The sequence below is a fragment of the Dermochelys coriacea genome, chromosome 1 (genome assembly GCF_009764565.3).
Source record: "Dermochelys coriacea isolate rDerCor1 chromosome 1, rDerCor1.pri.v4, whole genome shotgun sequence".
Taxonomy (NCBI): Eukaryota; Metazoa; Chordata; order Testudines; family Dermochelyidae; genus Dermochelys; species Dermochelys coriacea.
Window position 1 is genome coordinate 210,663,738 of NC_050068.2, and position 26,827 is coordinate 210,690,564.

Genomic DNA, 26,827 nt, shown 5'->3' on the forward strand with positions numbered 1-26,827 from the left:
TAATATGTCAGCAGCCCTCCACCAACTCCCCCCACCCACCGGCAGCACCACCAGTCAGCACCTCCCCCTCCCTCCCGATCAGCTGTTTCATGGCATACAGGAGGCTTGGGGGAGGGGGAGGACTGAAGGCATGGCAGGCTCAGGGGAGGGGGTGGGAAGGGGTGGAGTGGGGCAGGGCCTGTGGCAGAGCCAGAGGTTGAGCAGTGAGCACCCCCCCCAACACACTGGGGTTGGAGCTACAGGTGCCAACTTTCCAGAGTCAGTACCTATACAAGGAGCTGCATATTAACTTCTGAAGAGCAGCATGTGGCTCCTGAGCCACAGGTTGGCCACCCCTGGGTTAATAGATAGGAAACAAAGGGTAGGAATAAACCATCAGTTTTCACAGTAGAGAGAGGATCTGTACTGGGACCAATGCTGTTCAACATATTTAGAAGTGATCTGGAAAAAGGGATAAACAGTGATGTGTCAAAGTTTGCAAATGATACAAAATTGCTCAAAAGAGCTAAATCTAAAGAAGACTGCGAAGAGTTACAAAGGGATCTCACACAACTGGGTTACTGGGCAAGAAAATGGCAGACGAAATTTAGTGTTGATAAATGCAAAGTAATGCTCATTGGAAAAAAACAAACTGAACTATACATACAAAGTGACTAGTACTAGATTAGCTGTTACCACTCAAGAAAGATCTCAGAGTTATTGTGGATAGTTCTCTGAAAACATCTCTCAGTGTGCAGTGGCAGTCAAAAAAGTGACCAGAAAGTTAGGAACCATTAGGAAAGGGATACATTAAAAAAAAAAAAAAAAAAAAAAAAAAAAAAGACAGAAAAAGTCATAATGCCACTATATGAATCCATGATACACCCACACCTTGAATACCACATGAAGTTTTTATCATATATTGAAATATATACATTAGAACTGGAAAAAGTACAGAGAAGGGCAACAAAATGGGCCATCAGCTTTAATAGGCCATTAGGAAGAAACAAGACTTTGAAGATACTAATCTCTCTCCTTCCCGAGAGGTGTCTTGAGATGTAGCAGTGACACTAGTAGGTCAGGTGGTCGTGTCACCTGGTACTAAACACCACCTTGGACTTTAGTAATTTTCCACTAAAAGGAGGGGGAGGTCAAGACTGGGAAACAAAAAGATTCTCACCTTATGTAAATCTTATTTAAGGCTGGGGCATAAGGCAAATAGGACTCTTCTCCATTGCCTTCCTGTCCAAGAAGAAAGACTGCTGAAAGTACCTGAAGAGACAAAGGAACTGAGCAGTGGGCAAGGCAAGGGCTGAGTCCATACTGAGACAGAGGAGTCTAATCTGTAAAGAGAAATAACTAGAATTCTAAGCTACAGAAACTCTGCATCCTGCTTAAGTCAACATTTAGGGTGAGAAATTACTTCTTGAAATCAGTCTCTTTAAGACCTTCAGTTTAGTATGTATGTTTTGTTTTATTTGCTTGGTAATCTGCTTTGTTCTGTTTGCTATCCCTTATAATCACTTCAAATCTGCTGTCTATAGTTAAAAATTGCACAAACTGGGTTTAATAATCAACAAAACAAGTTTAACTGGGCGGGGCGGGGGGGGGAGAAGTTGTGCACATCTTCCTCCATGTTGTGGGAGGGGCCAAATTTATGAGCTTACGTTGTATAGATTTCTTTACAGTGCAAGTCATTATTTTGGGTGTACTTTCCAGAGGGGTGCTGCACTTGAGGGCTGGGTGATTTCCTAGCTGAGTCTTCTCATAGAGAGCTGTTTGCAGACTCTGTGTGATTCTACCGCTGGTGCATCCCTACCTGTGTCTGTGTGCTGATTCAGCAAAACAGGGAGAGGGAGCACAGGCTAATGGAGCAGGCAGGCTCAGTGAAATTTCAGTACATCAGGTGGCATCCCAGAAAGGGGAGGGGGAGGGGTCTAACCTATCACAATATAAAATTGTTTAAGGAGATAGAAAGATTGAATTAATTTAAACAAAAAGGGCTTTACTGGTACTGCTGTGTTCAGATGACTGATAAACAAGAGTAAGAGAGGAGTGATAATAAATGATTCAAAAACTGGTTTTGGAAATTAGATCTAGTTTGTGGCCAAAATAATGAGGGGATGGACTATTCCACCCATCACTCCCTTTTGAGGTCCTTAAAAGAGAAGAGATTGGGGGCGTGGGGCGGAAATGAAAGTTAGTAGAGGGGAAAAAGTTGGCTACAGTGATGCTGGCTGACTGAAAGATGAGAGAAAAGAACTCCGAAAAATCAGGACCTAGGTGTCTCAAATTGGGTGCTCAAAATTAGTGGATATTTTTGACAGTTTTAGCCTTGCTCTCTCTGTGCCTCAGTTTGATGCAACATGGGAATAATTTCCACTTTGCAGGCAGTATTATACATTGACAAATGTTAGTATATTCTTCAAATCACAGCTTTTGGAATTAGCACAATTTTAAAATTTGTTCACTTATTTTTAAATTAGTAGCTGTAATTTCAAAAAGGAGTGGAGAAAACCTAAGGGAGGTGAAGCTAGCCCACATTAGACTGCGACAGACTTAATGTGAGTCAACAGGGTCCACACACAAAGTAGGTTAATGTACTTTGATTTAGTCCCCTTTGAAAAAGGAGTAGATCAAAGTGCATTAATGAACTGTGGTCATTTTATACTCCATGGCCCAGTGGTTAGAGCACTCATCCAAGATACAGTGACAAGAGTTCAAATTCTCACTTTGTCGGATATGGAGTGGGGACTTGAATACAGGTTTCCCACCTCCCAGCCAAGTGCTCTAAACACTAGGCTATAAGGTATGTCACTCAAATATTTAAATATTCACTGGAGCTGGGATTGGAACCCACAACTCCCAGGTGAGTGTGCTAACCATTAAGCAATAGAATCAGTCTTGCGCTATCACTGGTCTCATTAATATTTTAGTGGAACAACTTCAACAGGGTAGATTCAGAAGGACTCACTGTAATCATGAAGGCACTTACCTGGGAGTTGGGAAACATGTTCAAGTCTCTGCTCCACATCCAGGTCTCCCACATTTTGGGTGAGCATTCTAACCACTGGGCTACACTATATAAGAGGGCACACCACCACCCTCACTCCCCTCCAACTGTGTTTGGGGGGGGGGGGGTGGGAGGAGGAGGAGGAGAGAGGATTTAAGTCCCTTTGTGCATCTAGCTTCCAGTTTTGGAACAATCTTGCCCTCAGTACATCTTTAACAAGTATACATCCTAGGAGTATGTGTATTTTAGGTACATCAGCACTAACTACAAACTTATCTGGTGTTCTAGAGACCTCTATAACAAGTGTGCACTCAGATTCTGCAATGATGAGCATGGTACAAGAACGTATGTAGAAAAGAACAAAATAAAATTGCAGAGTGTGTGTTCGTTCTAGGTACATATTTCCCACTGTATGTTTCCCATAGCAGAATATAGTGTTTTAGAAATATCTATCCACCATCTCATTTTGTTGTAAAAGATTTTTCATAATTTTTGCATCACAAAGATTACCATCCTCACATGGCTTCTCACATTTCCTTACCACCCTACTGAGCTTCTCCAGTTTGATCAGAGTACACTCTAGCCAACTTCCACAATCTTCCTGGCATCTTATGGCTACCTTATAATGCAGCAACCCCATGCTTCCAGGATTATATTTCAGAGTCCTCGATCGGGCCATTCAAAAATATTTTGATGGGAGTCAGTGGCAAGTCCTCATTGGGGAGGATCAGGTTTACTCCTAGACTGGAGCGGGTTTCCCTCTCTGTGACCCGAGTCTTGGCCATCCTTTTGTCAGAGTCCCATGCCTGGCGATGCTGGAGCTTCTTGAAAGCGTTCCGGAAACCTTCGGTGCTAAAGTAGTAAATTAGGGGGTCCAGAGAGCAGTTCATGCTGGCCAACAGCACTGTGACAATAAGCACTTGGCGCATGGAGTCCTGAACTGGTGGCTCAGCCTGAATCACATGGGCCTTTATCATCCCATACACTGCCAGAGTTGTGTTGTAGGGCACAAAGCAGATGATGAAGATTACCAGATTGATCACAAGCAGGCGGATAGTCTTCTGCTGGTGCAGGCTCTGTGTCTCACTGGCTTGGCATAGCTTCTGGAAGATTCTAATTGAGCAGTATGTCACAGAGGTCAGTGGTAAGAGGAAGCCCAGGATTTCCGCCAGGATGACCAGTGGGAAGATGCTCTTCTGCCACAGGTCATTACTGAAGCTTTCAAAACACAGAACGATGGTCTGGTTCCCTTTGATGCAGGAACTTGACAGGTGGACACCAGCAGCTGGAACAGAGCCCACCAGGATAAGCACCCACACCACCAGGCAGAGCAGCCAGGCCAACTTAGGCCGCCGAAGGTGGCGCCAGCGGAGTGGGTGGACAATGGCAACATAGCGGTCCAGGTTGATGCACATGAGGAAGAGGCAGCTGCCATACATGTTGATCTGGAAGAGGGAGCCAGACACCTGGCAAAGGAAATTGCCAGATGGCCAGTGCTGGTTGGAGTAGTAATAGAGCCGTAGTGGCAGCGAGAGTGTGAAGAGCAGGTCGCTTACTGCTAGGTTGAACATATAGATGCTCACCACAGACTTGAGGTGCAAGTAGTGCAGGAAGACCCAGAGTGCCATAGCATTGAGCATCAAACCTGCCACAAAGATCAGGCTGTACCCAACCAGGTGCAGCTGGTGGTTGGAGCTGTAATCTTTGCATTGGTCCAGACTTTGAGAGGTGCTGGCATTTGACATGCCCAGCAGAACCGATAGAGGGTCTCAGTGATGTAGTTCAGGCCACTGGTAAGCAAATGGGGCACACTAAGGGGCATGGAGGAAGATCATTACTCTCAGGGGAGCAGGGGTCAGGTCATCCCCTCCGCCCCTCGGAAGTGGATGGGCGTCTCTCTCTGCAGATTCCGTCACCAGGTCTTCAATGCGTCTCCTGGAATCGGTGGTTTGGAGGTCAATCACTGGTTACATTTCACAGATTCTTTCCAGCAGTTGGTGATGTGGATGCAATGCCGGGTTCTTGCCGGATGTGGCAGGACAACAGTTCCTGATCAGAGTGAAAAATCAAGAAGGACAAATCTAGTTTGTAAGGGAGTAAGAGCTCCAGGGTGTTGGCTTCTGCCCTTAGTACACAGAGAAAGAAAACAGACTGAGAAATAAGCATTCCAGAAGACAGAGAAGAGATGAAAGAGGGATGGAGGAAGTAAGGGAAGGAGCAAAAAGATAATAGAAGGGGATGGGACAGGGTGGACAAAGTCTAAGACAAGATTGAATGATAAACAATTTCTGTGAAAACAAGCCTGAGCTTCAGAGAACGATAAAGTTTGTTTAGATTAGAGTTTGTGCTCTTGTTTTAACTTTAATCAACACAACTGTAAATGCTATTCTAGGTGCTCCATGAATGTTTGTTCCAGGATACAAATTTATCAGTTTACCGTAGTCTAGACAAACCCACAGGGTAAAAACTGATGCACATATCCTCCCCACACGCAGACATGAAGAGACTATATTTCTTTGAGATGAACCTCTACACGGTTATGCAGGAGACTGGGCAGACACCATCTCACTGGAGCTGTTGGGTGTGCTAGCCGCCTGCCATTCAGACTAAATGAGGGAACAATTTAATATCCCCTTTGCCTGGTGATAGCTGGAACAATGAAAACTTGAAAGATTATTTGGATTGTAGCAGTGTGTGTGTGTGTGTGTGTGTAGTAAAGCAGGAGGAAAAACCACAAGAGAAGCACACAAAGAAGGTGTCAAGGAAGCCTCAGACAGTCAGAGAAGTACTTGTAGCATTCACATGAGAAAAAGCTATGAGAGCGAGCTTTTGGGTAGAGCACTGGCTAAAAAGAGGCTTGGAGTTGTGAGCAAAGAGACTGTCTCCTACTGTGGTCAGGAGAAACAGGACTTTGTACGTTCTTTGATGAAATCCTGTTAAATTTACCAAGAAGTACCCATCTTCAATTTCTCCTCCCAACGGAATGGCCCACAAGATCTTGAATAACGGCTAACCACTCAGGTCAAAATGAGACAACTCAGTTGGGCATGTGCAGCAGACCAATGGAACCTTCTGCAAGCAATCCCTATTGTGGCATCTGTGCGCTTTCCCCTTGGGGTTCCCAACATTCAGGAAATGAGAATATAAGAGGGACAGGGGACCCCAAACATCTCAGTTCTTGCTCCACCAGATCTGAGGATCAGGGGGAAACTGGGCTCTCAGGAAGAGGGAAAGCGGGCAGCTAATGTGAATGTGCAAAGGCTCCCATCAAGGAAATTCATTTATTGGTAAATAAACAGGTTCTCCACCTTACAATAATGGGATTTCTTCAAGATGCTTTGTCCACACAGATCCCTCTGAAGGGCTGCATTTCCATGAGCTCAGAATATTTTTGGCCAGCAGCAGCAGCTGAGTTTGCATATGTTCCTACTCCCAAAAGTATAAGGAGTGCAGCAGCCCCTGCTACCACTCAGTTCCTACAAAACTTCCCACTAAAGGACTCCATATCAGTGGGAAAGGAGGGCATGTCATGGGATCCATGTGGATAAAAGCATCCAATTATTGTGAGGTAAATAGCCTCTCTTTCCTTCAACATTTGTCTGTACAGATCCCACCATAGGTAGTGGGGAATCACAAGTCTCAAACATGGGTCCCCAGCCTGCAGCTACCACCAGGCAGCTCACTGGTACTGGCAAGGAGCATTGCCTGGTGGACTCTAGTTCACCTTAGGCATTGCCCACAAAACTCCCAATTGGACGGGATGTTTGGCCTCTGATTGGCTCAGACTCACAATTTAAGCCAGAAGTAGGAACAGAAATTTGTCTGAGCAACTATGTGCATCCCTGGCTGGCTGCTACATTGGACACTGCCTTCTCGCCCAATTCCCAAGCCCTGCCTTGTTCCCGATTCCTGCCTTTCTGTCCTGTTCCTGGTACCTGCACTCCTGCCTTGTTCCAGATCCCTTGCTTCTTAACTGCTGTCTACTGACCACAGCTCTGACACTTGGCTTGATTCCCAAATCAGTCTCCATCACTGACCTCCAGTTCCTGGCTTCTGACTCCTGCTTTGGCCACTAGGCATGACCACCATTGCTCAAACCATGAGGCCTGATTGCCTATGTTCTAGTCTAGAACAGTTTGCTCAGCCCACCAACCCCTCCGAGTTGGGCCCAGCCAGGTATGGCCCCAGCAGAGCGCCCCCTTCCCCAAGGAGTGCTGGTGCTCTATGAATAGGTGTCTTACCTCCAAATAGACAACCAAGCTATGCAGGTGCAGATGGCACAGCTGGTTGCTGAGAATCAGGCACTGCAAGGGCAAGTCCATCAACTCTGTGCAGAGAACATTGCACCCCGGGCCCACTACTGACCACATCCTGACCTGAGCCAGGACCTGTTATCCCCCTCCCAGAGTACTTCAGTGGGGATTGTTCCCCATTTTGAGGCTTCATGAACTAGTACTGCCTATTGTTCTTGCTTTGCCCTCAAATATACTCATCCAGCAGGCACTATCAACCATCTTTGGGGATCCACATTGTGCTCTCTCTGCAGAGCAGAAGCTCTGACAGGGGGTTAGGCACAGCCGCCTCCTGTGTGGCACACTTCTGCCATCTCACATTGGACATGGAGTGAAATGAGGTGGGCTTGCTGTTCTGGGGGGCCTGCTGGACAGGTTAAAGGAGGCTAACGTTGGGACCCTGATGGATCCGGTGCCTTTATCAATCTTGTCATCCAGACTGACAGTTGGCTGCATGAACAGCAAGAAGAAAGATGATAAGTGGCATTGGAGCCATGCCCACTGCTATTGGGGCCCGCTCTGCAAGTTGAGCTCATGCCAGTTGATCTGGCCTACCCACTACTCACCACCAAGTAAAGAGTGCCGGCAACATTTTAACCTGTGTGTCTAGTGCAGAGAACCAGGTCATGCAACACTGATTGCTCCTTGAGGATCCCAGATCAGAGATAACGAGGAAAATGAGCCAGCCCAGGCCTGGCAAAGGGTGCTGGCCCAAGCACCTTGACAAAATGTGCTTGAGTGTCAAGCCATTGCCATGACTGGCATTCAGCATGCAGTCCACCAACCAACACCATGTTTGCAAGTACCGGATGAGCTCTGTGTCCTAGAGTGCTCCCTTCCAATTTCTCTGCAGCAGGCTCTCATTAACTTGGGTGCAATGGATGACTATTTATCTGGATGCAGTCCAGACCCTACAGATTTTCCTAAGGCTCAAGCCTGTTCCAGACCTAGTAGAGGTCACTGTGCAAGTGCACCAAGAGATGCTGCAGTTCAGTTCCATTCACTCCCCGCACATTTTCCCCTGATCCTGGGAAGTTCTTGGCTGACCCTCCATAATCTTCTAGTTCATGCTAGTGAATGAAAGGCCAGCTTCTCTTCACAACACTGCGGGCAGCACTGCTTGACCCCAGGAAGTAGAGTACGCATAGTAGAGCCCTGATGGTCACAAGCTGAAGCTGCTGGTGATCTCACAGACTCACCTGCTGATCTTTCCAGTACAGTGACTTTGCCACTGTATTTATTAAAAACAAAAAACAAAACACACACACACCCCCTACCTCTGCATAGGGATGACGACTGCCCAGGTGAACTGCAGCCAGGAGCAAAAATTCTGTTCACTCTGTTGGTTAGAATCATAGAATCATAGAATATCAGGGTTGGAAGGGACCCCAGAAGGTCATCTAGTCCAACCCCCTGCTCAAAGCAGGACCAAGTCCCAGTTAAATCATCCTAGCCAGGGCTTTGTCAAGCCTGACCTTAAAAACCTCTAAGGAAGGAGATTCTACCACCTCCCTAGGTAACGCATTCCAGTGTTTCACCACCCTCTTAGTGAAAAAGTTTTTCCTAATATCCAATCTAAACCTCCCCCATTGCAACTTGAGACCATTACTCCTCGTTCTGTCATCTGCTACCATTGAGAACAGTCTAGAGCCATCCTCTTTGAAACCCCCTTTCAGGTAGTTGAAAGCAGCTATCAAATCCCCCCTCATTCTTCTCTTCTGCAGACTAAACAATCCCAGCTCCCTCAGCCTCTCCTCATAAGTCATGTGCTCTAGACCCCTAATCATTTTTGTTGCCCTTCGCTGTACTCTTTCCAATTTATCCACATCCTTCTTGTAGTGTGGGGCCCAAAACTGGACACAGTACTCCAGATGAGGCCTCACCAGTGTCGAATAGAGGGGAACGATCACGTCCCTCGATCTGCTCGCTATGCCCCTACTTATACATCCCAAAATGCCATTGGCCTTCTTGGCAACAAGGGCACACTGCTGACTCATATCCAGCTTCTCGTCCACTGTCACCCCTAGGTCCTTTTCCGCAGAACTGCTGCCGAGCCATTCGGTCCCTAGTCTGTAGCGGTGCATTGGATTCTTCCATCCTAAGTGCAGGACCCTGCACTTATCCTTATTGAACCTCATTAGATTTCTTTTGGCCCAATCTTCCAATTTGTCTAGGTCCTTCTGTATCCTATCCCTCCCCTCCAGCGTATCTACCACTCCTCCCAGTTTAGTATCATCCGCAAATTTGCTGAGAGTGCAATCCACACCATCCTCCAGATCATTTATGAAGATATTGAACAAAACGGGCCCCAGGACCGACCCCTGGGGCACTCCACTTGACACCGGCTGCCAACTAGACATGGAGCCATTGATCACTACCCGTTGAGCCCGACAATCTAGCCAGCTTTCTACCCACCTTATAGTGCATTCATCCAGCCCATACTTCCTTAACTTGCTGACAAGAATGCTGTGGGAGACCGTGTCAAAAGCTTTGCTAAAGTCAAGAAACAATACATCCACTGCTTTCCCTTCATCCACAGAACCAGTAATCTCATCATAAAAGGCGATTAGATTAGTCAGGCATGACCTTCCCTTGGTGAATCCATGCTGACTGTTCCTGATCACTTTCCTCTCCTCTAAGTGCTTCAGGATTGATTCTTTGAGGACCTGCTCCATGATTTTTCCAGGGACTGAGGTGAGGCTGACCGGCCTGTAGTTCCCAGGATCCTCCTTCTTCCCTTTTTTAAAGATGGGCACTACATTAGCCTTTTTCCAGTCATCCGGGACTTCCCCCGTTCGCCACGAGTTTTCAAAGATAATGGCCAAGGGCTCTGCAATCACAGCCGCCAATTCCCTCAGCACTCTCGGATGCAATTCGTCCGGCCCCATGGACTTGTGCACGTCCAGCTTTTCTAAATAGTCCCTAACCACCTCTATTTCTACAGAGGGCTGGCCATCTCTTCCCCATTTTGTGATGCCCAGCACAGCAGTCTGGGAGCTGACCTTGTTAGTGAAAACAGAGGCAAAAAAAGCATTGAGTACATTAGCTTTTTCCACATCCTCTGTCACTAGCTTGCCTCCCTCATTCAGTAAGGGGCCCACACTTTCCTTGGCTTTCTTCTTGTTGCCAACATACCTGAAGAAACCCTTCTTGTTACTCTTGACATCTCTTGCTAGCTGCAGCTACAGGTGCGATTTGGCCCTCCTGATATCTTTCCTACATGCCCGAGCAATATTTTTATACTCTTCCCTGGTCATATGTCCAACCTTCCACTTCTTGTAAGCTTCTTTTTTATTAGAAGTTACATTTATGCCATATCTGAACCGGCTGCCCTGTGAACCTACCTTCAGGAGAACTGCGCCAAGGGCTTTATTCGCAAGTCCACCTCACCTACTGGACACCATTCCTCTTTGTTAAAAAGAAAGATAGTAGCCTCCAACTTTGCATGGACTACCAAGCATTGAATCAGGTCACTGTTAGGAACTGGTACCCTGTCTCCAATTCCCAAACTATTGGACCACGTGTGGGATGCCTGAATATACACAAAATTGGACCTTTGCTGGGCACGTAAATTGGGGAGGAGTGGAAGATAGCATTTTTGAAAGACTATGGACATTTTGTATACCTTCTGGTTTAACCAATGCCCCTGCCAGATTTCAAACATTTTATTAACAGTGTGCTCTGGGATATTCTGGACCATTATGTGGTGGTACATCTGGATAACCTACTTCCAGACAGTGCTGAGCAACATACCATGCATGTCTGTTCTGTCCTTGGAGGTGATATTGGCATAGCCTTCTACCCTTAGTTTAAGAAATGTAGTTTTGGTCAGGCATCCATAGAATTGTTAGGGTTCATCTTATCCCCAAGGGTATCAGGACGGAGTCTCATCAGGTGAAAGCAGTCCTCGACTAGGCAGCTACACAGAACATCTGAGAACTGTGGCACTTCCTGGGATTCATGAATTTCTATTGGCGATTCATCCCAATGTACTCAGAGCACATCACCCCCCTCACTGCCCTTCATCCCCTGCACTGGCCGGCCCTCCTCCCAGGAAATCACCCAGCTCTGGATGGATCAAGTTGTCTGACTCCATGGCCTCCCAGAGGGCATCATCTCTGATCACTGTGCACAATTTATCTCCTGCTTCTGGCATGAAGTTCTCTGGATGTTGGGTGTTTTTGCTTTTCTCTCCTCCACTTATCCCCAGTCAAACAGAAAGAACAAACCAACTTTTGAAACAGTAGTTACAGTGCTATATAAACTACCACCAGGATGACTGGTACTCACTACTACCACACGTGGAGTTTGCGTACTATAACGTGGAACAATTGTCTACAACAGCGATTCTCAAACATTAGCAACCTGAGGACCCCCCCATTTTGATTTTAAGATTTTTTTCAGTTCTCTGTGCCCCCCACTCAGTCCCAGGTCCCACCCACACTCCACCCTTCCCCCAAGGCCTCACCCCTCCCTGCCTCTTTCCACACCCTCCTCCGAATGCACCCCATCCCTGCTCCTCCCCCTCCCTCCCAGCACACCATTCAACAGCTGTTCCCCAGCATGCAGGAAGCACTGGGATGGAGGGGGAGGAGTTGATCAGCAGGGACCACAGACCCCCTAGATTACCCTCACAGACCCACAGGGGTCTGCAAACCCCAGTTTGAGAAACGTGGGTCTACAAGACAAAACCCTCCCTCCTTTTTCCACCCCAAACTATGGGTTCCACACTAGTTTCTATCAAGAACTACCCACAACCTCCCACAACCCTGTAGCTTTTGATTGGGTGCAACAGATCCATTGGACCAAGATGATCTGAAAACCCACTTAGAGGCTAGAAGAAGCTACAAGCAATATGCAGCCTGTCAATGACAAGGACGGCCCACTTTTTCCATAGGTCAAATGGTGTGGCTTTTGGCCAAACATCTGCATGCAGACAAGCCATCTTGTAAACTAGATTACTACTTCCTGACCGCCTACTGAATTTGCTGACAAATCAATCCACTTACCTTTGAACTCCTCCTGCCCTGATCCCTACAAATCCACCCAGTGTTTCTCACATTGCTTCTAAAGCTCCATATACAGGACACGTTTTCTCACCGTTCTCAACTGCCTGTCCCCACTAACCCCACCAATACATGTTTAAGGCCATGACAAATATGTCATCCATTATATCCTTGATGCAAGAATGAAATGGGGTAAACTCTACTATTTGATTGGGAGGGTTACAGTCCCAAGGAATGCTCCTGGTAACCCACAGAAAATGTCCATGCCCCAACCTAGTAAAGACCTTCCACAAGAAGCATCCTGGAAAACCCAGCCCACTGACAACTAGAGGGCACCTTAAGTGGGGAGTGTTATGAGGGATCATGAGTCTCAAACCCAGGTCTGTGGGTCCCCAGGCAGGCCTCAAACCACAGCTATGACCTGGCAGCTCACTAGTACCAGCAGGGAGTGTGGACTGGTGGACCCTAGCTCACCATAAGCACCACCCATGAAGATCTCAATTGAGGAAGCTGTCTGACCTCTCCTATTGGCTCAGATTTACTATTCAAGTCAGAAGGAGACAGAAAAAGTTGTTTGAGCCACTAGGTGTATCCTTGGCTGGCTGCTACATCAGACTCTGCCTTCTCTCCTGATTTGTCCTGTTTCTGCACTCCTGCCTGGTTCCAGATCCCTGCTTCTACTCCCCACCCCTGGCTACTAGCCCTGGCTCTGACCCTTGGATCAATTCCTGACTCTGACTCTTGGCTTGACTCTCAACTCTGTCTCTATCATTGACCTCCAGTTCCTGACTCACCCTTGGCTTATCTCCTGATTTTTTTTTACTCTGGCTCTGACCCTTGACTTGACTCCTGGTTCCTTGCTCCAGCTCTGACCCTTAGCTCCGACTCCCAGTTCCTGTTCTTGACTCTTTTCAAGGTCTCTTTCATGAGCCACCCCAGGAGAATAGGGAGAAAAATCTAGGAATAGGGCTTCTACTGTCATAAGAAAATGAAGTTGCAGACAAGAACTTTCCCACTATTGGAAGTTTAGCAAGTACTATGCTATAGGGTGACTAAATCCACTCTTGTTGTCCATGTCTAGATGATGGGCTGAAACAATTGCAAGATGAACCTTTGCTGAAGATATGGATAGCTCCAGTGATTTGAGATGCAATATGTATTACAGGATTTCTGACATTGGGCCTGCTGTTGGAGAGAGGTTAGTATTGGTCATCCACAGAAAGCCTTCTCGGCAGTGAGATCAGACTTTTTTGGAATTCAGCAGAATCTCCTGAACTTGGGCTGAGCAACGAAGTCCCATAGCTCAAACAGCAAGATAGAGAGACTCTTAGGATGTTGAATCTGTCTCTCCCTCTGAATTAGTATATTCAGCAAGACTAGGAGGAACAGAGGATTCCCATGGTAGACCTGCAGTAAGTCAGAATACCACCATTGTCTGGTCCATGCTGGTGCAATGGGTTGTCCTGTCTGATTCTCCATAGCTCCCTTGGATATTAAAGCAGAGGTTTTCAACCTTTTTTTCCATTTGTGGATCCCTAAACAATTTCAAATGGAGGCGCGAACCTCTTTGAAAAACTTAGACCTAGTCTGTGGACAACTGGGGGGTTCATGGACCATTGAAAACTACTGTATTAGAGGAATTAGTGAAAGGCATTGAGAGGCCTGTTCCCCAGTCCAGGAGGAAAGTATCCATTACTAACTGTCCAGGTTTTCTGTCCATCAGAATCTCTTGAATTTGGTATTGTAACCTGGCCACCCACGTTTATGAAATATCCAGTCTGCTACTGACTGTTTTAGAGACAACTCATGTTTGGTCATGAAGGTTTCAGCTCTGTTTCATAGAATGCAGCTCATTCTAAATCAGAAGGAGTTTTTGGGGCTGAACCCTGAGGAAGGGATGGAATTGGGGGAGGAGCAGAGTGCCTCTCTCAGCAGAAGGACCTTTGGAACCATAGACAGGACATGGTCACTAGTTCTGAACCAACTTTTTTTTTTTGGCCTTGTATCCAGAGTTAGGGGTTGACAGGGATCCCAGACCTGGTTTCTTAGATCCTGAAAGGAACTCTGAGCAGAAGATAGTCTCTTACAGATCCCTGAAGTCCCCAAGACACCTACAATTTCTGCATCTGGGCATGTACACAGCTACCCAAGTCCTGACACTACCCAGCAGCTCAGCACCTAACACATGTCTAAACCCTAGCAGGATTCACAAACTAGGCACTGCCCTATCTATCTGGCCTTCAGGCCCAATCCCGTAGTCATAGTCTGATCGCATCTAAACCACACAAAACGGACAGAGGAGGAGGTAGGGATGCCCTCCATTATAGCCTTTAGCCTAGTGTTTAGGGCAGACTTTTTGGCCTGAGGGCCACATTGGGGAATAGAAATTGTATGGCGGGCCATGAACACTCATAAAATTGGGGCAAGGGTGCTGTAGGGGGTGAGGGCTCTGGTTGGAGGTGTGGGCTCTGAAGTGGGGCTGGGGATGAGAGGTTTGGGATGCAGGAGAGTGCTCTAGGCTGGGATCGAGGGGTTTGGAGAGCATGGGGGGGGGGATCAGGACTGGGGAGAAGCTGGGGTGCAGGCTCTGAGCAGTGCTTACCTCAAACGGCTCCCAGAAGCAGCGGCACGTTCCTTCTCTGGCTTCTATGCATGGAGCAGCCCTCGACCCTGCTAGTGCTGGATTGGGCCCATGCAGCTGCTTTGGGAGCTGCATGATGTGGCCCCTGACCTGGCGCCCTGGCTGGACTTGGTGGGCCCTCTTAAAATGGCTCACAGGCCGGATCTGGCCCACAGGCCATCGTTTGCCCACCCCTGGTCTAGGGCATTAACCTGAGAGGTGGGACACAAGTTAAGATTTCTGCTCTGCTGTATGTGTTGGAACTAGAGGTATGGGGGGTGCTGCAGCACTCCCTGGCTTGAAGTGGTTTCCATTATATACAGGGTTTACAGTTTGGTTCAATGGCTCTCAGCACCCCCACTACACAAATTGTTCCAGCATCCCTGTGCTCCAGGTCAGGTAGAGGAAGGAATTCATTCTGGGTTTCCCCATCTCCTGGCCGAGTGCCCTAACCACCAGCCTAAATTTACATACTGTGGCTCTACCACTGTGATTGCCACCTCAGTTTCTTCTTGAAAGAGGACTGACCTGGCTTAGGGGCTTAATTCCAGGATAGGACTCATGGCTGTGAATCCCATGTGGAGATGGCACCTTCCTGTGGGCTGGAGGGAGGGGCCTTATGGCTCCACCCCACCCTTGGCATTTTCTATTGGCTAGGCTGCTCCCTGCTCAGCTTTCTGGCTTTTGTGAATTCAGTTCTTAGGTGCCTAACTCTCTCCATCATTGTAAAGCAAGCCTGGGATGCCTAACTTGGGCCTGGGAATTCCATTAGGGGGCAAGGAACTGCAATGCTGGAAATTCCCCCTTGTGAATCAACTTAGCTGCTAGTACCTCCTGTTGCTGGCTCTGTCTCATCTACTTGCCCATGGAGAAAAGGACTGATACGCAGACCATTGAGATGGGGTGTTTGCCCCACCAAAGCATGCTGGGCACTAAACATGTGCATCTTTAATAGGAAAGACCCATGGATGAGATGCATAGCATTGGAACTTGGATCACGTCACTATGGGGTCTGTTATTATATTTCCTGCTGGAAATAGTCACAGGTGTGGGCTCAAAGGGAATTTCATGTATTCCCTGTAGCTGTCTAAAATTTTACTTAATAACTATACCCTAACCTCAAATATCTAATAACTCATTGCAAAAACATTTTCAACAACAACAAAAACAAATCAGCAGAATAATCAACAAAGTCAATGACAGAATGGGGCAGAGGCTCCAGGTCTGCAGTTGAAAGGAACGGCAGCATATGGAGCATGCAGCTCCATTTTATACCCTTGCCTGCGCAGAGCCATGAGGGACAGGGTGAACAGGCTCCCCAATGGGTAAGAGTTCCAGAAGGTACCACTGGTCTATTGCACTTGGAGTGGATTTCCAAGTGTGAATGTGCAGAGGCCACACAACAAAGAATGAGGATGATGATCATCAATAACATAAGTGGCTGCTTTCACTTGAGGATCCCAAAGCACTTAACATTTAATTAACAGAGCCTTATGCTACCACCACTAGTGAAAAAGACAAAGAGTAATCCATAGTCACCTTGCCCATCCCTGACATGCCGATGTCTCTGGGGTATGACAAAGTAGCTGTTTAACAGCAACACAGCACAAGTCTAAAACAGGGAGTGAAGGAGCATCCCATAACCCATTCAAAGCACAGGGGGAAATTTTGGAAGGTAAAATGGAATCAACCTAAGCTTGTATTTGACCAGGCTAGTAGAGGGTATTTAATGACCACAAAGGGCGAAGGTATCTGTTTTAGCTTAACAACGGACATTTTCAACTGCCTAGTAATCTCTGGCCTCATAGTGAGGCACTGGGATCAGTACCGACTCTTGGAGGAACATATACCCTTCCGATTCACCCACAGCAATCACTGCAGAATGGTCTATCAAAGCTCTGACTGCACCAATCCTGCTTCACTTGTGAAAATAGGGCTTACAGAGGAGTTGTCTCTATACACACTACTTGTGCCTTCTGACACACTCACCTCCACCAACACCCAGTGCCAGGAACAAAACAAGCTACTTTTATCTTAGAGGAAGGAAAAGAAATGAAAGAAACAAAGTAAAGTTTCCTGGAGAAAATGCAGTGTCTCCCCATCGCAAAAGGTGCAGCAATCCATGCTCCCACACTCAGTTTCAATAAGTTCTCTTTATACCACTCTGTCCCTGAGAATGCCCTTGTGCAGTGAGCTGTGTATGTAGTTTTTCACCAAGGCTGATCTAATATTTCCAAACCCAGGAGTTAAAAGACCCTGAATCAGCCTCCAAAAAACCCCATGAAATTTGATTTAAAATCATCTCATTATTTTAAAGTCAAATAAATTGTGGATGCTTTTTGGAGTCCTAGAGTTTAAATTCAGAATGGACCAGCAGATCATCTTGCTTGACCAAAGGTACTGCACAGGCAATCTGATGAACTTCAGCCTTGACACCCCCTTTGAATCAATTACGTTATCAATGTTTTTTGTAACTCAAAGGCCTATACATCTGTATTTGACATGAAAGCTGAGATTCCCATTTTTATTTCTAGTTCTCTAAATTAGTGGCTCTCAACCTTTCCAGACTACTATACCCTTTCAGGAGTCTGATTCATCTTGCATACCTTCAAGTTTCACCTCACTTAAAAAAACCTCCTTGGTTACAAAATCAGACATAAAAATACAGAAGAGTCACAGCACATTAGTACTGAAAAATTGCTGACTCTCTCATTTTTACCATATAATTATAAAATAAATCCATTAGAATATAAAATATTGTACTTACAGTTCAGTCTATAGAACAGTATAAACAAGTCATTGTCTGTATGAAAATTTAGTTTGTACTGACTTGGCTAATGCTTTTTACATAGCCTGTTGTGAAACCAGGCAAATACCTAGGTGAGATGACTTACCCCCAGGGATACATGTACCCCTGGTTGAGAACCACTACCCTAAATCACTAGAGGGAAGAACATCATATTTATAGGCCCAAAGGGCAGGTTCTGGTCACATGTTCAGAGGGTTGCTTGTGTCTGTTACCCAAAAACTCGCTTCCTGTCTCCTTACCTTCCTCCGAGCAGAGCTGGAAGCAGGTGAATGCCCTTGTCCTGATGACCACAGACACTGTGGAGACTTCAATTAAGCAATCAAAACTGAAAGCAGAGCAGAAACAAGGTGGATGTAGAAAGGCAGATAGGAAACTAGCCCCTGCACCTCCCATCCAATGTAGGACTAGAAGGGAACTGCTGGGTCACTGAGTCCAATCCTCTGCTGTTACAGGCAAATCTGTCATATAATCCCATTCCTAAATGTATCAAGATCCATTTTAAAACCAGTTAGGTTTCTTTCCCCCTTTCTTCCTATTGAGAGACTTTTCCAGAACCTCACTCCTCCGGTGGTTAGAAATCTTCTTCTGATTTGCAGCCTGAATGTATTCAAGGCCAGTTTATACCCACTTGTTCTTGTGCTAGCATTGTCTGTTTAGCTTACATAGCTCTTCTCCCTTCCTTTACACCCCGATATGTATTTACAGAGAGAAATCTTATCTCCTCTAGACTAACAAAATGAAGTCTGAAACAAACCAAGGTCTTCCAGTCTTCTCTCATAAGATTAGGTGCTTCATTTCCCTGATCATTCTGGTAGCTCTTTGCTGCACTTGTTCCAGAGTGAATAGGTCTTTAGTGAACACTGGTGACCAGAACTGCACACAGAGGCACTACTTCCCCCTTACTCTCTGCGTGTGGCTGCTTTACACTCTCTTCGTTGCTTGCTGCTTTTCTCTCCCTCTCTCCTTCATTTTCCTTTCCCATTCTATCTTCTTCCTGATGCCCTGCTGGGTTGGCCTCGGCAAACGGACTTTGCTGTTTGCAGGTGATATGCCTGCCGAGCCACACTTCTATGAAAGTGAAAGCAGTTGTGAAATATAAGTAACTCCCTCAGATTGCAGCAGCAGATTCGCTGAAACATGGGGACTCTGGAAACATAAGGACACATTAACTTTTGACCATTGCTTCTCCTCACTCCCCCCACCCCAAGTTATTCATGGTCAATGGGGAAAAAAAAAGTCACCTGTCCTTGGATATTCCCAGCTACAGTAGATGAGAGTGACAAATGGGTAGGAAGTGAGATGGAGAAGAAATTAATCATTACCCAGCAATTGCTGCACAAGGGTCCAGAGACTCCTGTCAGTGCACTGGGCTCCCAGTAATCATGGCACTAAAGAAAGAAACCCCTGGAGAGCAAAGCCAGCTGCGTATCCCTGGAATGGAACTGCTGAAGAGGGAGATGGGCCAGAGGGAGCGATGAAGACAGTGTGAGGACTGGGACTGAAGAGGAGGAAAGAAAAGCTGGCATCCATCCAGTAACCCCACAGCATGGGTCTGTTTGTCACTAATTGCACACCAAACCCACACTAGCTGAATCAGTTGCAGGATGTGAGACTCTGTGCAATGCTTGGAGGGTGGAAATTCAGGGGTAGCAGGAAGCCTGAGAACGGTGGATTCAAAGGAGAGTAGCAGAGGTTTCTGCCTCTTTCCATAGCCTCTGTAATAATCTCTGGTGCCTTTTAACACTGTGGTCTCATTTCCTGTTGTATCTGAGCCCTTCATGTTGGGGAGGCTCTTGGGACCAGGGAGACACTCCTCTCTGCCACACTCTGAGCCCTATGCTTTCTTCCCAACAAGTCTGTCACTGCCTCCTGCTTTAGTCAGAGCACCCCCTTCTGGGGCTGTGAAGCTATTCCCAGCCCCTGCGGGCTCATCACTGCCTGAACTCTTTCTCTGTTGTTCTGTCCAGCTCCTCTGCCTGTTGGATGTTCTTTCTTGTGTTTGTTTTTCTCATTCTGTATGGCCCTTGTTTGGCTGTCACTGCCTCCTGATTCAGTGGGTGACACTCCAGGGATATATGTCTCTGCTGCTCATAAATCCTGCAAGGATACAATGGCAGCCCAGCCACTGATCTCATCCAATTTCATTTTAGTGCTTACTTTTTTGAGCTAAACCCCCTTTCCTGTTTCCTTGTTGCTGGGATCTTTGTTCTTACTACTTTTAGTGTCTTTTGAATTACCATTGAGAATCCAGCACCACTAAAGGCTTGGAGAGAGAGAGAGAGAGACTGGCTGGGGAGGAATCTGCACTTCCCCCATTACAGGGCAGTCAGAGTCTTTAACCGCTCTGTGGGAACAACCCTCCCCTCCCCTCCCCCAAACACACGCACGCGCACACACACACACACACACAGAGTTGTCCCAGTTGAGCATAGCAGCCCATGCACCACCATGTGCATTCCAGGTCATGGGATCTTTGTGGGTCCCTAATTTTGGCATATAGTTCTCTGCTGTCCCTTTTGGAAAGTTTTACCCACCTCTCTGATTTTCTGACACTTCAGCCCATGAACTGCCATTCTTGTGCTGTCCCAGGCAGGGTCAGGAAGCACCAAGCTATGCCTCTGAGCTGTATCATGGACCCTCAGCTCACTAGGGAAAGTAGCATAACCACCTGCATTTCCTCACCTCCCTGCCCCCTGACTGAGTCGGCAGCAGACCAGCTTGCTGGGGGAGTGCTGGAGGTTACGCCCTGGAGCTGCAGACCCCAACATGCCTTTGGCCTGGGAGTTCAGTCTCAGAACAGATAAAACCAAGATTGGGAGGAGGGAAGAAGAGACAGAGAGATGGAGACATGAAAGTTGGGGGGAGGGGGACTGAAAGAGGGACCCATAGTACAGAGCACTATCCAGCCTTGTTTGTATGGCGGGCAATTTCAGTAAAGACTGTGACAAAAAAGACTACCTCATATGTATGACATGAGTCCTGAGCCACAGCCAGAAGTGTAGCCAGTTGTAACTAACTACATGAGGAATTAAACCTTCTTTAGCCTACAGGAGGGTGGGCGTTTCCCAGTCCTATTTAGGGGAAAGATCTTTCTCTCAGGATGTTTCTGCGCCCAGCACACAAGAGTTAAATTTGCCTAATCCCTCAGAGGTTCCACAGTGCAGGGTTTTTTTTTGGAGGGAGGTATATTTACCAACCTAGACCATGTCAGTTTTCACAAATAGCCCACCCAGGGAGAGGTATTACCCCCCCACCCCATTTCCAGGGCTGTCCCTTCACCTCAGTCTGGCGGAGGGAAGGCGGGGAGGAGAGCTGCCAGGGAAAGAGTTAAGAGAGCCAGAAAGCAGCAGCCTGAGCTGTGTGTGTTTGCTGTAGCCATGAGGGTTGCAGGACAGAAAAGAGGAATCTCTAGCCCGGAGGAGCCAGACAAGAGAAAGTTACCAAGAAAGGCAGCTGGGAGGTGAAGGAGGCCCAGACCAGCACCAGCTCTCTTTGTGCGCCACTCTTGGGAACCAGCACTGGGACACGCCCCAGCTTCTCAAAGGGACTGGTGGTAGAAAAAGATGCCGGAGAACTGAATCACCACATAACAGCAGATTGGTGCCACTGGGACTTCACTGCATAGAGGAGCCTATTAGTTACCAATAGGGACTCACTCTGCTCCCCTGCTGGCTTCTGGGCAGCATGATTTGCAGGGGAAAGAGGGCAAGAGTATAAAGCATTCATCCGAGGAGTGGACTTAAAGACTCTGCATGTGGAATTGTGTGTACAGGGGCTGCTTGCTGTTCACGTTGAACTCTACCATGTGAGCCCCCTTTCTGGGAGAGCTGTCGTGGAGCCCCTGTCCCTGACCCTCCAGTGATGTCTCACAGTCCCTAGAGGACAGTGGTGCTGTAAATGCCCCTACAGTGCTAACCTGGGAGATTTCTTCGTCCCCCAGGGCTCCCGTGCTGAAAGGCACCCAGAGACAGCTCATGGTTATTGTGGAGGGTGGGGGTACTTGCTCTCCACAGTGCTGGACTGGGACTGCCCTGGGAGTGACTGTGGCACCAGGCGCTGGGGAGGAGGGAAAGGCATTTGTGCAGCTAAGGCAGAGGGGCTGTGGCTAAGATCTCTCCAGGAAGAAGATGGAGATTGTCCAGCTGTATGTTGTGCTAATTTCAGTGCGGCACATCCTTGCTGTGACCTGGCTGTAAGTATGGTGTGGTCTGGAGTTTGCCTGACCTAACGGTCCCCTAGGGAGGGTGAGGGACCCTAATCCCCACAAAAGAGATGATAGGCAGATCTCACAGGAAAGGGGAGGTGTGGGAGACCTCAGCACCCCAAAGAGAGAGGCTGGGGGATCCCCCGGGGGTGGATGGAAGTCTGATCACAGGGGGAGAGGGAGTCTGAGAGTATCCCTATGGGTTCTTCTAAGAATGAGGCTATGAAGGAATGCAGCCGATGAAGTGAGCTGTAGCTCACGAAAGCTTATGCTCTAATAAATGTGTTAGTCTCTAAGGTGCCACAAGTACTCCTTTTCTTTTTGCTATGAAGGAGTATTTCTCCCTTTGAGCTATTAGTGTGTCCATAGCCCATCTCTGAGTGTGGCTAACTACCTCTACCCCTCTCTGCAGGCACCTGGCAAAGCAGCCCTCCCTACGAGGGACTCTGCAAGATTCCAGTGCCTGTGAGGGCTTGAAGGGCCTGGTGGAGGAGCAGGTGCGGATCTGCCAGCGGCAAGCGGAAGCCATGGACTCAGTGAAGCACGGAGCAGAGCTGGCCATAGAGGAGTGTCAGCACCAATTTCACAACCGCCGATGGAATTGCTCCACTCTGCAGGGGCTACAGGTCTTTGGCAAGGTTGCCATACAAGGTCAGAGGTCAAGAGTTAGGCAGATCTGAGCAGTGCTTGGAACATTTGCCATCAATGCCCAACTTCTTGGCTCATGTCCAAACCCCACCCTAATGCTCACACTAAACCTAACTTTTAAAACTTCACACTAGCCCCAAATCAAACCCTAAACTTACCATGCTTATCTTAATTCTAATAGTAAGAGGAACACTAAACTATATACACATGCTATAACTAACACTAGTACTCTGGCTAAACCTCTCCCTAAGTCTACCCCTAATGGTCAATCAGACACTGATCCTAATGCTCACCTAGACTATTCATCCTAATGGTCATGCATACTATTAAACCTAATGCTCACCAAACCCAAGGGGAAGTGCTTGTGTTTGGAAAGTAGATTCAGATCAACTGAAAGATACAGTGATTTTGTATTGATTTTGGTGAATTGTTTCAGTTGAAACAAAAAAGGAAAAGAAAATGTTTCAATATTCTGGGCTAGCTTTACAAGGGGATTTAGGTATCCTTCACAAAACAGGAGGAGGAGGTGTTCCCTCTCCCCCCAAACCTTTTCACCCAAGAGTTAGAGTAGTCACCTGGAATGTAGAAGACCCAGGTTCAAAATCATGCTCAGGAGCAGGGACTTGACCCCAGCTGTCCTTCTTACCACAAAAGTATCCTAATCGCCAGGGTATTCTGATGTGGGGCTCACTCAATCTTTCCTGTTGAAGGTGTTCTACTGTGGATAATTATAATAATTATTAAAATATAAATTATATAATTGCAAATAAAAAATGTATTAGCACAGGGACTGGAAACAGATGTCCTACTTCTCAGGTTGGGGGGGCCTAACCACTGGGCGAAAGAGTCATTCTCATTGTCTCTCACTGTGGCTCAATGACTATTTAAGTATTTTATACACAGTGGAACAGCTTTAGTAGGAGATCTCAAGACAGCTCCACCCCAGAATGGCTTGAGCACGCACCTGGGAGCCTTCCTTTCTCCCTCCCACAGATAAGTGCCCCAACTGCTGAGCTAAAGGTTATTATGGGGGGCACTGCCTACTCCTTGTTTGTGAACAGAGCCCTTCATTTTCTTTGCTTTTTTAAAAAGGTTTAAAATTTCCAAAAATGAAACAAAATGTTTTGTTTGACCCAAAATGATTTTTCCCTAATTTGCTTCTCCAAAAATATGTTACTGTTTCAGTTTGACCCAAATCTTTTTATTTATTTTTTCTTCAGAACTGCCAGCAAACCAAAAAATTAGTTATTTGCCCTGCTTTAGTTCTGAGAAATGAGGCTCCAGGCCCTTCACTTGGAGGGATGACCCCCTCAATCTCACTGCAAGCTCTCTGGTTCTCCCCCTAAAAAATTCCTTCTGAGACTTCCATCCCCTTCCCTCGCTGTTGGGGACATGAGACAGCTGCATGCATGCCATGTGGGATCTCCCTAGTGCCCTCCCAGGAGGGGCTATCCTCTCCCTGCTATGGGATCCAAGACCTCTGAGGATGTAGCAAAACTCCCCTTAATGATTTACCCAGCCTGATCTCTGTTGAATGTCTCCTTTCTGTGAATGACACAGCATTATCACATAGCCCCTGCATATCTCAGGCTGCCTCCCTGTGTCTAATGATGAAACTGCAATGTTTTCTCTCTCCGCAAATGAACTGAAGGAGAAATTCCTTAGACATATCTTGAAGAAATTATTTCTTCCAAAGGCTGCTTCTGTCTCTTCTGCAGGTACACGAGAGTCTGCTTTCATTCATGCCATCTCATCTGCGGGAGTGGCATTTGCTGTGACCCGGGCCTGCAGCCGTGGGGAGCTGGAGAAGTGTGGATGTGATCGCAAGATCCGTGGAGTCAGCCCAGAAGGTAACAGAAGGTGGTTGATGCTGGAGAAAGAAGCCCCGCATTGGCATGGGGAGAAGTGGAAGGATGAACGGGAGCAGACCACAAAGCTAGCTACATAGCTCTGGGAAGGTGCAGAGGAGAGCGGAGAAATAAATGGGGATGGGGAGTACTGCCCCTGCATGCCCCTGGGATGAAAAGAGTATAGGAAGGGAGAGGCCAGGGAAAGATCAGCAGAGTGCTCTTCTTTTCGCTGTTTGGGAAGCCTGAACACCTCTGGATCTGCCCCCACACCTGGAGCAGCCTCTCTGCCTCATGGACTCTCTCTCTTCCCCAGGATTCCAGTGGTCAGGCTGCTCTGACAACCTGTCCTATGGTATTGCCTTTTCTCAAGCCTTTGTGGATAACCCCGAGCGGAGCCGTGGTATCTCCTCCAGCCAAGCACTCATGAACCTGCACAACAATGAGGCTGGTAGGAAGGTAAGGTTGGTACCATGTGCTGGGGAACATACCCAGATGTCTGGGACCCGCACTGGGGGCCAGAGCTAGTCCCATCCCCCACTCCCTTTGTCCAGATTAGAGTGGCACCCACAAACTGATTACCTCTGAGGAGACCCCTTCCCTTCTGATTGTATCCAATTCCCTGCCTTTCCTTCAGAGTCTATCATTGCTCGTCTCAGAGCAGAGCCTGTTCCTTATATACCTTGGAATGGATCCCAACTCCTCAGCTCCACTTCCCTCAGAACAGCTTTCTTTCCCTATTACAGTCTAGAAGTGTTTCAGAATAGCAGCCGTGTTAGTCTGTATTCGCAAAAAGAAAAGGAGTACTTGTGGCACCTTAGAGACTAACAAATTTATTAGAGCATAAGCTTTCGTGAGCTACAGCTCACTTCATCGGATGCATCCGATGAAGTCTAGAAGTGGATTCCCCTTCCTCTGCCTCTTTCTTAAAGTGAATCCATTTCCCTCACTCTGCCTTCAGGAGATTCCCCATCCCTTCACCTCTTTTGAATGAATGGATCACTTTCCCCAGCCACTGCCTCCTGAGTAAGTCCCTGACCCTCCCTCTGGCTCACAGTGGCTCGTTCCTTTCCTTTGTGGCAGAGTAGATCTCTTCTCCTATTACCTCAGAGTGGATCCCTTTCTCATTTTTGAGAAGGCCTGCTCATATCCCTCTGCAAAGGGATCACTGTGGTTCTGGGCAGGTCCTTTCTCCTCATAGTGGATCCCTTCAGTTGATGAATGGATCAGTTATATTTCATATTCCTGTGAGCAGCCTCGCTTCATTCTCTGTTCCCTGTCACACACCTTAGAGAGACCCCTTTTCCCCAGGCCTCCCTTTCCCTGACTCTCTGGGTCACACTCCCCACATGCAGCACCCCCTGGATAGTAAGGAGAAGTTCCACTGCAGGCTTAGGTCTACTTCTCCCTGGCTCCCTCTGGTGGGCTGCATGAGGCCCTCCACCTCCTGCTGACACACTTTCTGCTTGCCAGGCCATCCTGTCCCACATGACGGTAGAGTGCAAGTGTCATGGAGTGTCAGGTTCCTGCGAGGTCCGCACCTGCTGGAAGGTGATGCCCCCATTCCGCAAGGTGGGCAATGTCCTGAAAGAGAAATTTGAGGGGGCCACAGAGGTTCATCCAAAGCGGGTTGGGTCCCGCAAGCTCCTGGTGCCCAAGAGCTCCCGCTTCAAACCCTACACAGCCCATGACCTGGTCTACTTAGTGGCCAGCCCAGATTTCTGTGACTGGAACCCCCACAGTGGGGTCTTTGGCACCTCTGGACGCCAGTGCAACCGGACGTCCCACGCCATGGATGGCTGCGAGCTGCTGTGCTGTGGGCGAGGCTTCCGCACGGCCCAGGCTGAGGTGGTGGAGAGATGCAGCTGCAAGTTCCGCTGGTGCTGCTCAGTCATGTGCAAGCAGTGCCGCCACTTTGTGGAGGTGCACACCTGCCGGTGACAGGGAGCTGAGCCGGGGGCAGGGAGCAAGTGTGCTAGCACCCAGAGGCAGGGGAACCTTGGGGAAGACATGGGGAGGGGATGACTCTGAGATAGGGACTGAGAGCTCCAGAGAGGAATATACAAAGCATGTGTGGGGAAGGAACACCCTTTACCATCCTGATGAAGAGGGAGCGGATTGCTCCAGAGGAGGTATCTCTGGTGGGGCTGCACAGAGGTTGTTTCCCTGTTACAGAGCGGTTTGTCTGGGATGTGGCTCAAGGGATTTGGATTTACTCGCTTGTGATGGCATTCTCTGTATTTTTTGTGTGTGCCGGGGAGGGACAAGTGGTTGAACACCGAGTCAAATAAACCCTTAAAATATTAGGAATAAAATTATTGTATTAGCAAAAGATGTGAGTGTTAGCTACTGTATGTGTGAAACCCTGGGTGCTGCACCCACCGGCCCTTCAGGTGGGAACTTTTGTGC

The 26,827-nt window shown here is 47.6% G+C and overlaps 2 protein-coding genes across 7 annotated transcripts; one reads left to right on the top strand and one right to left on the bottom strand.

The window, feature by feature from the left end:
• Positions 1-829: 829 nt before the first annotated feature.
• Positions 830-20,365, bottom strand: LPAR5 (lysophosphatidic acid receptor 5). 6 transcript variants are annotated; one of them, XM_043501307.1, is made up of 3 exons: positions 20,254-20,365; positions 17,959-18,044; positions 830-5,041 (listed from the first exon to the last, which is right to left on the bottom strand). In XM_043501307.1, the coding sequence occupies exon 3, from the start codon at positions 4,735-4,737 to the stop codon at positions 3,643-3,645; it is 1,095 nt and encodes a 364-aa protein (XP_043357242.1). In that variant the 5' UTR covers positions 4,738-5,041; positions 17,959-18,044; positions 20,254-20,365; the 3' UTR covers positions 830-3,642. The 6 variants fall into 6 exon arrangements, with proteins under 6 accessions (XP_043357242.1, XP_038268169.1, XP_043357240.1 ...); XM_038412241.2 differs by lacking the exon at positions 20,254-20,365 and adding an exon at positions 18,623-18,795; XM_043501305.1 differs by lacking the exon at positions 20,254-20,365 and adding an exon at positions 18,548-18,795.
• A 210-nt stretch (positions 20,366-20,575) lies between these two features.
• LOC119858592 (protein Wnt-4-like) lies at positions 20,576-26,717 on the top strand. The gene is made up of 5 exons (XM_038409574.2): positions 20,576-21,911; positions 22,336-22,574; positions 24,290-24,421; positions 24,735-24,877; positions 25,892-26,717. Exons 1-5 carry the CDS (start codon positions 21,847-21,849, stop codon positions 26,357-26,359), a joined length of 1,047 nt encoding a protein of 348 aa, XP_038265502.1. The 5' UTR covers positions 20,576-21,846; the 3' UTR covers positions 26,360-26,717.
• The last annotated feature ends 110 nt before the right edge of the window (positions 26,718-26,827 follow it).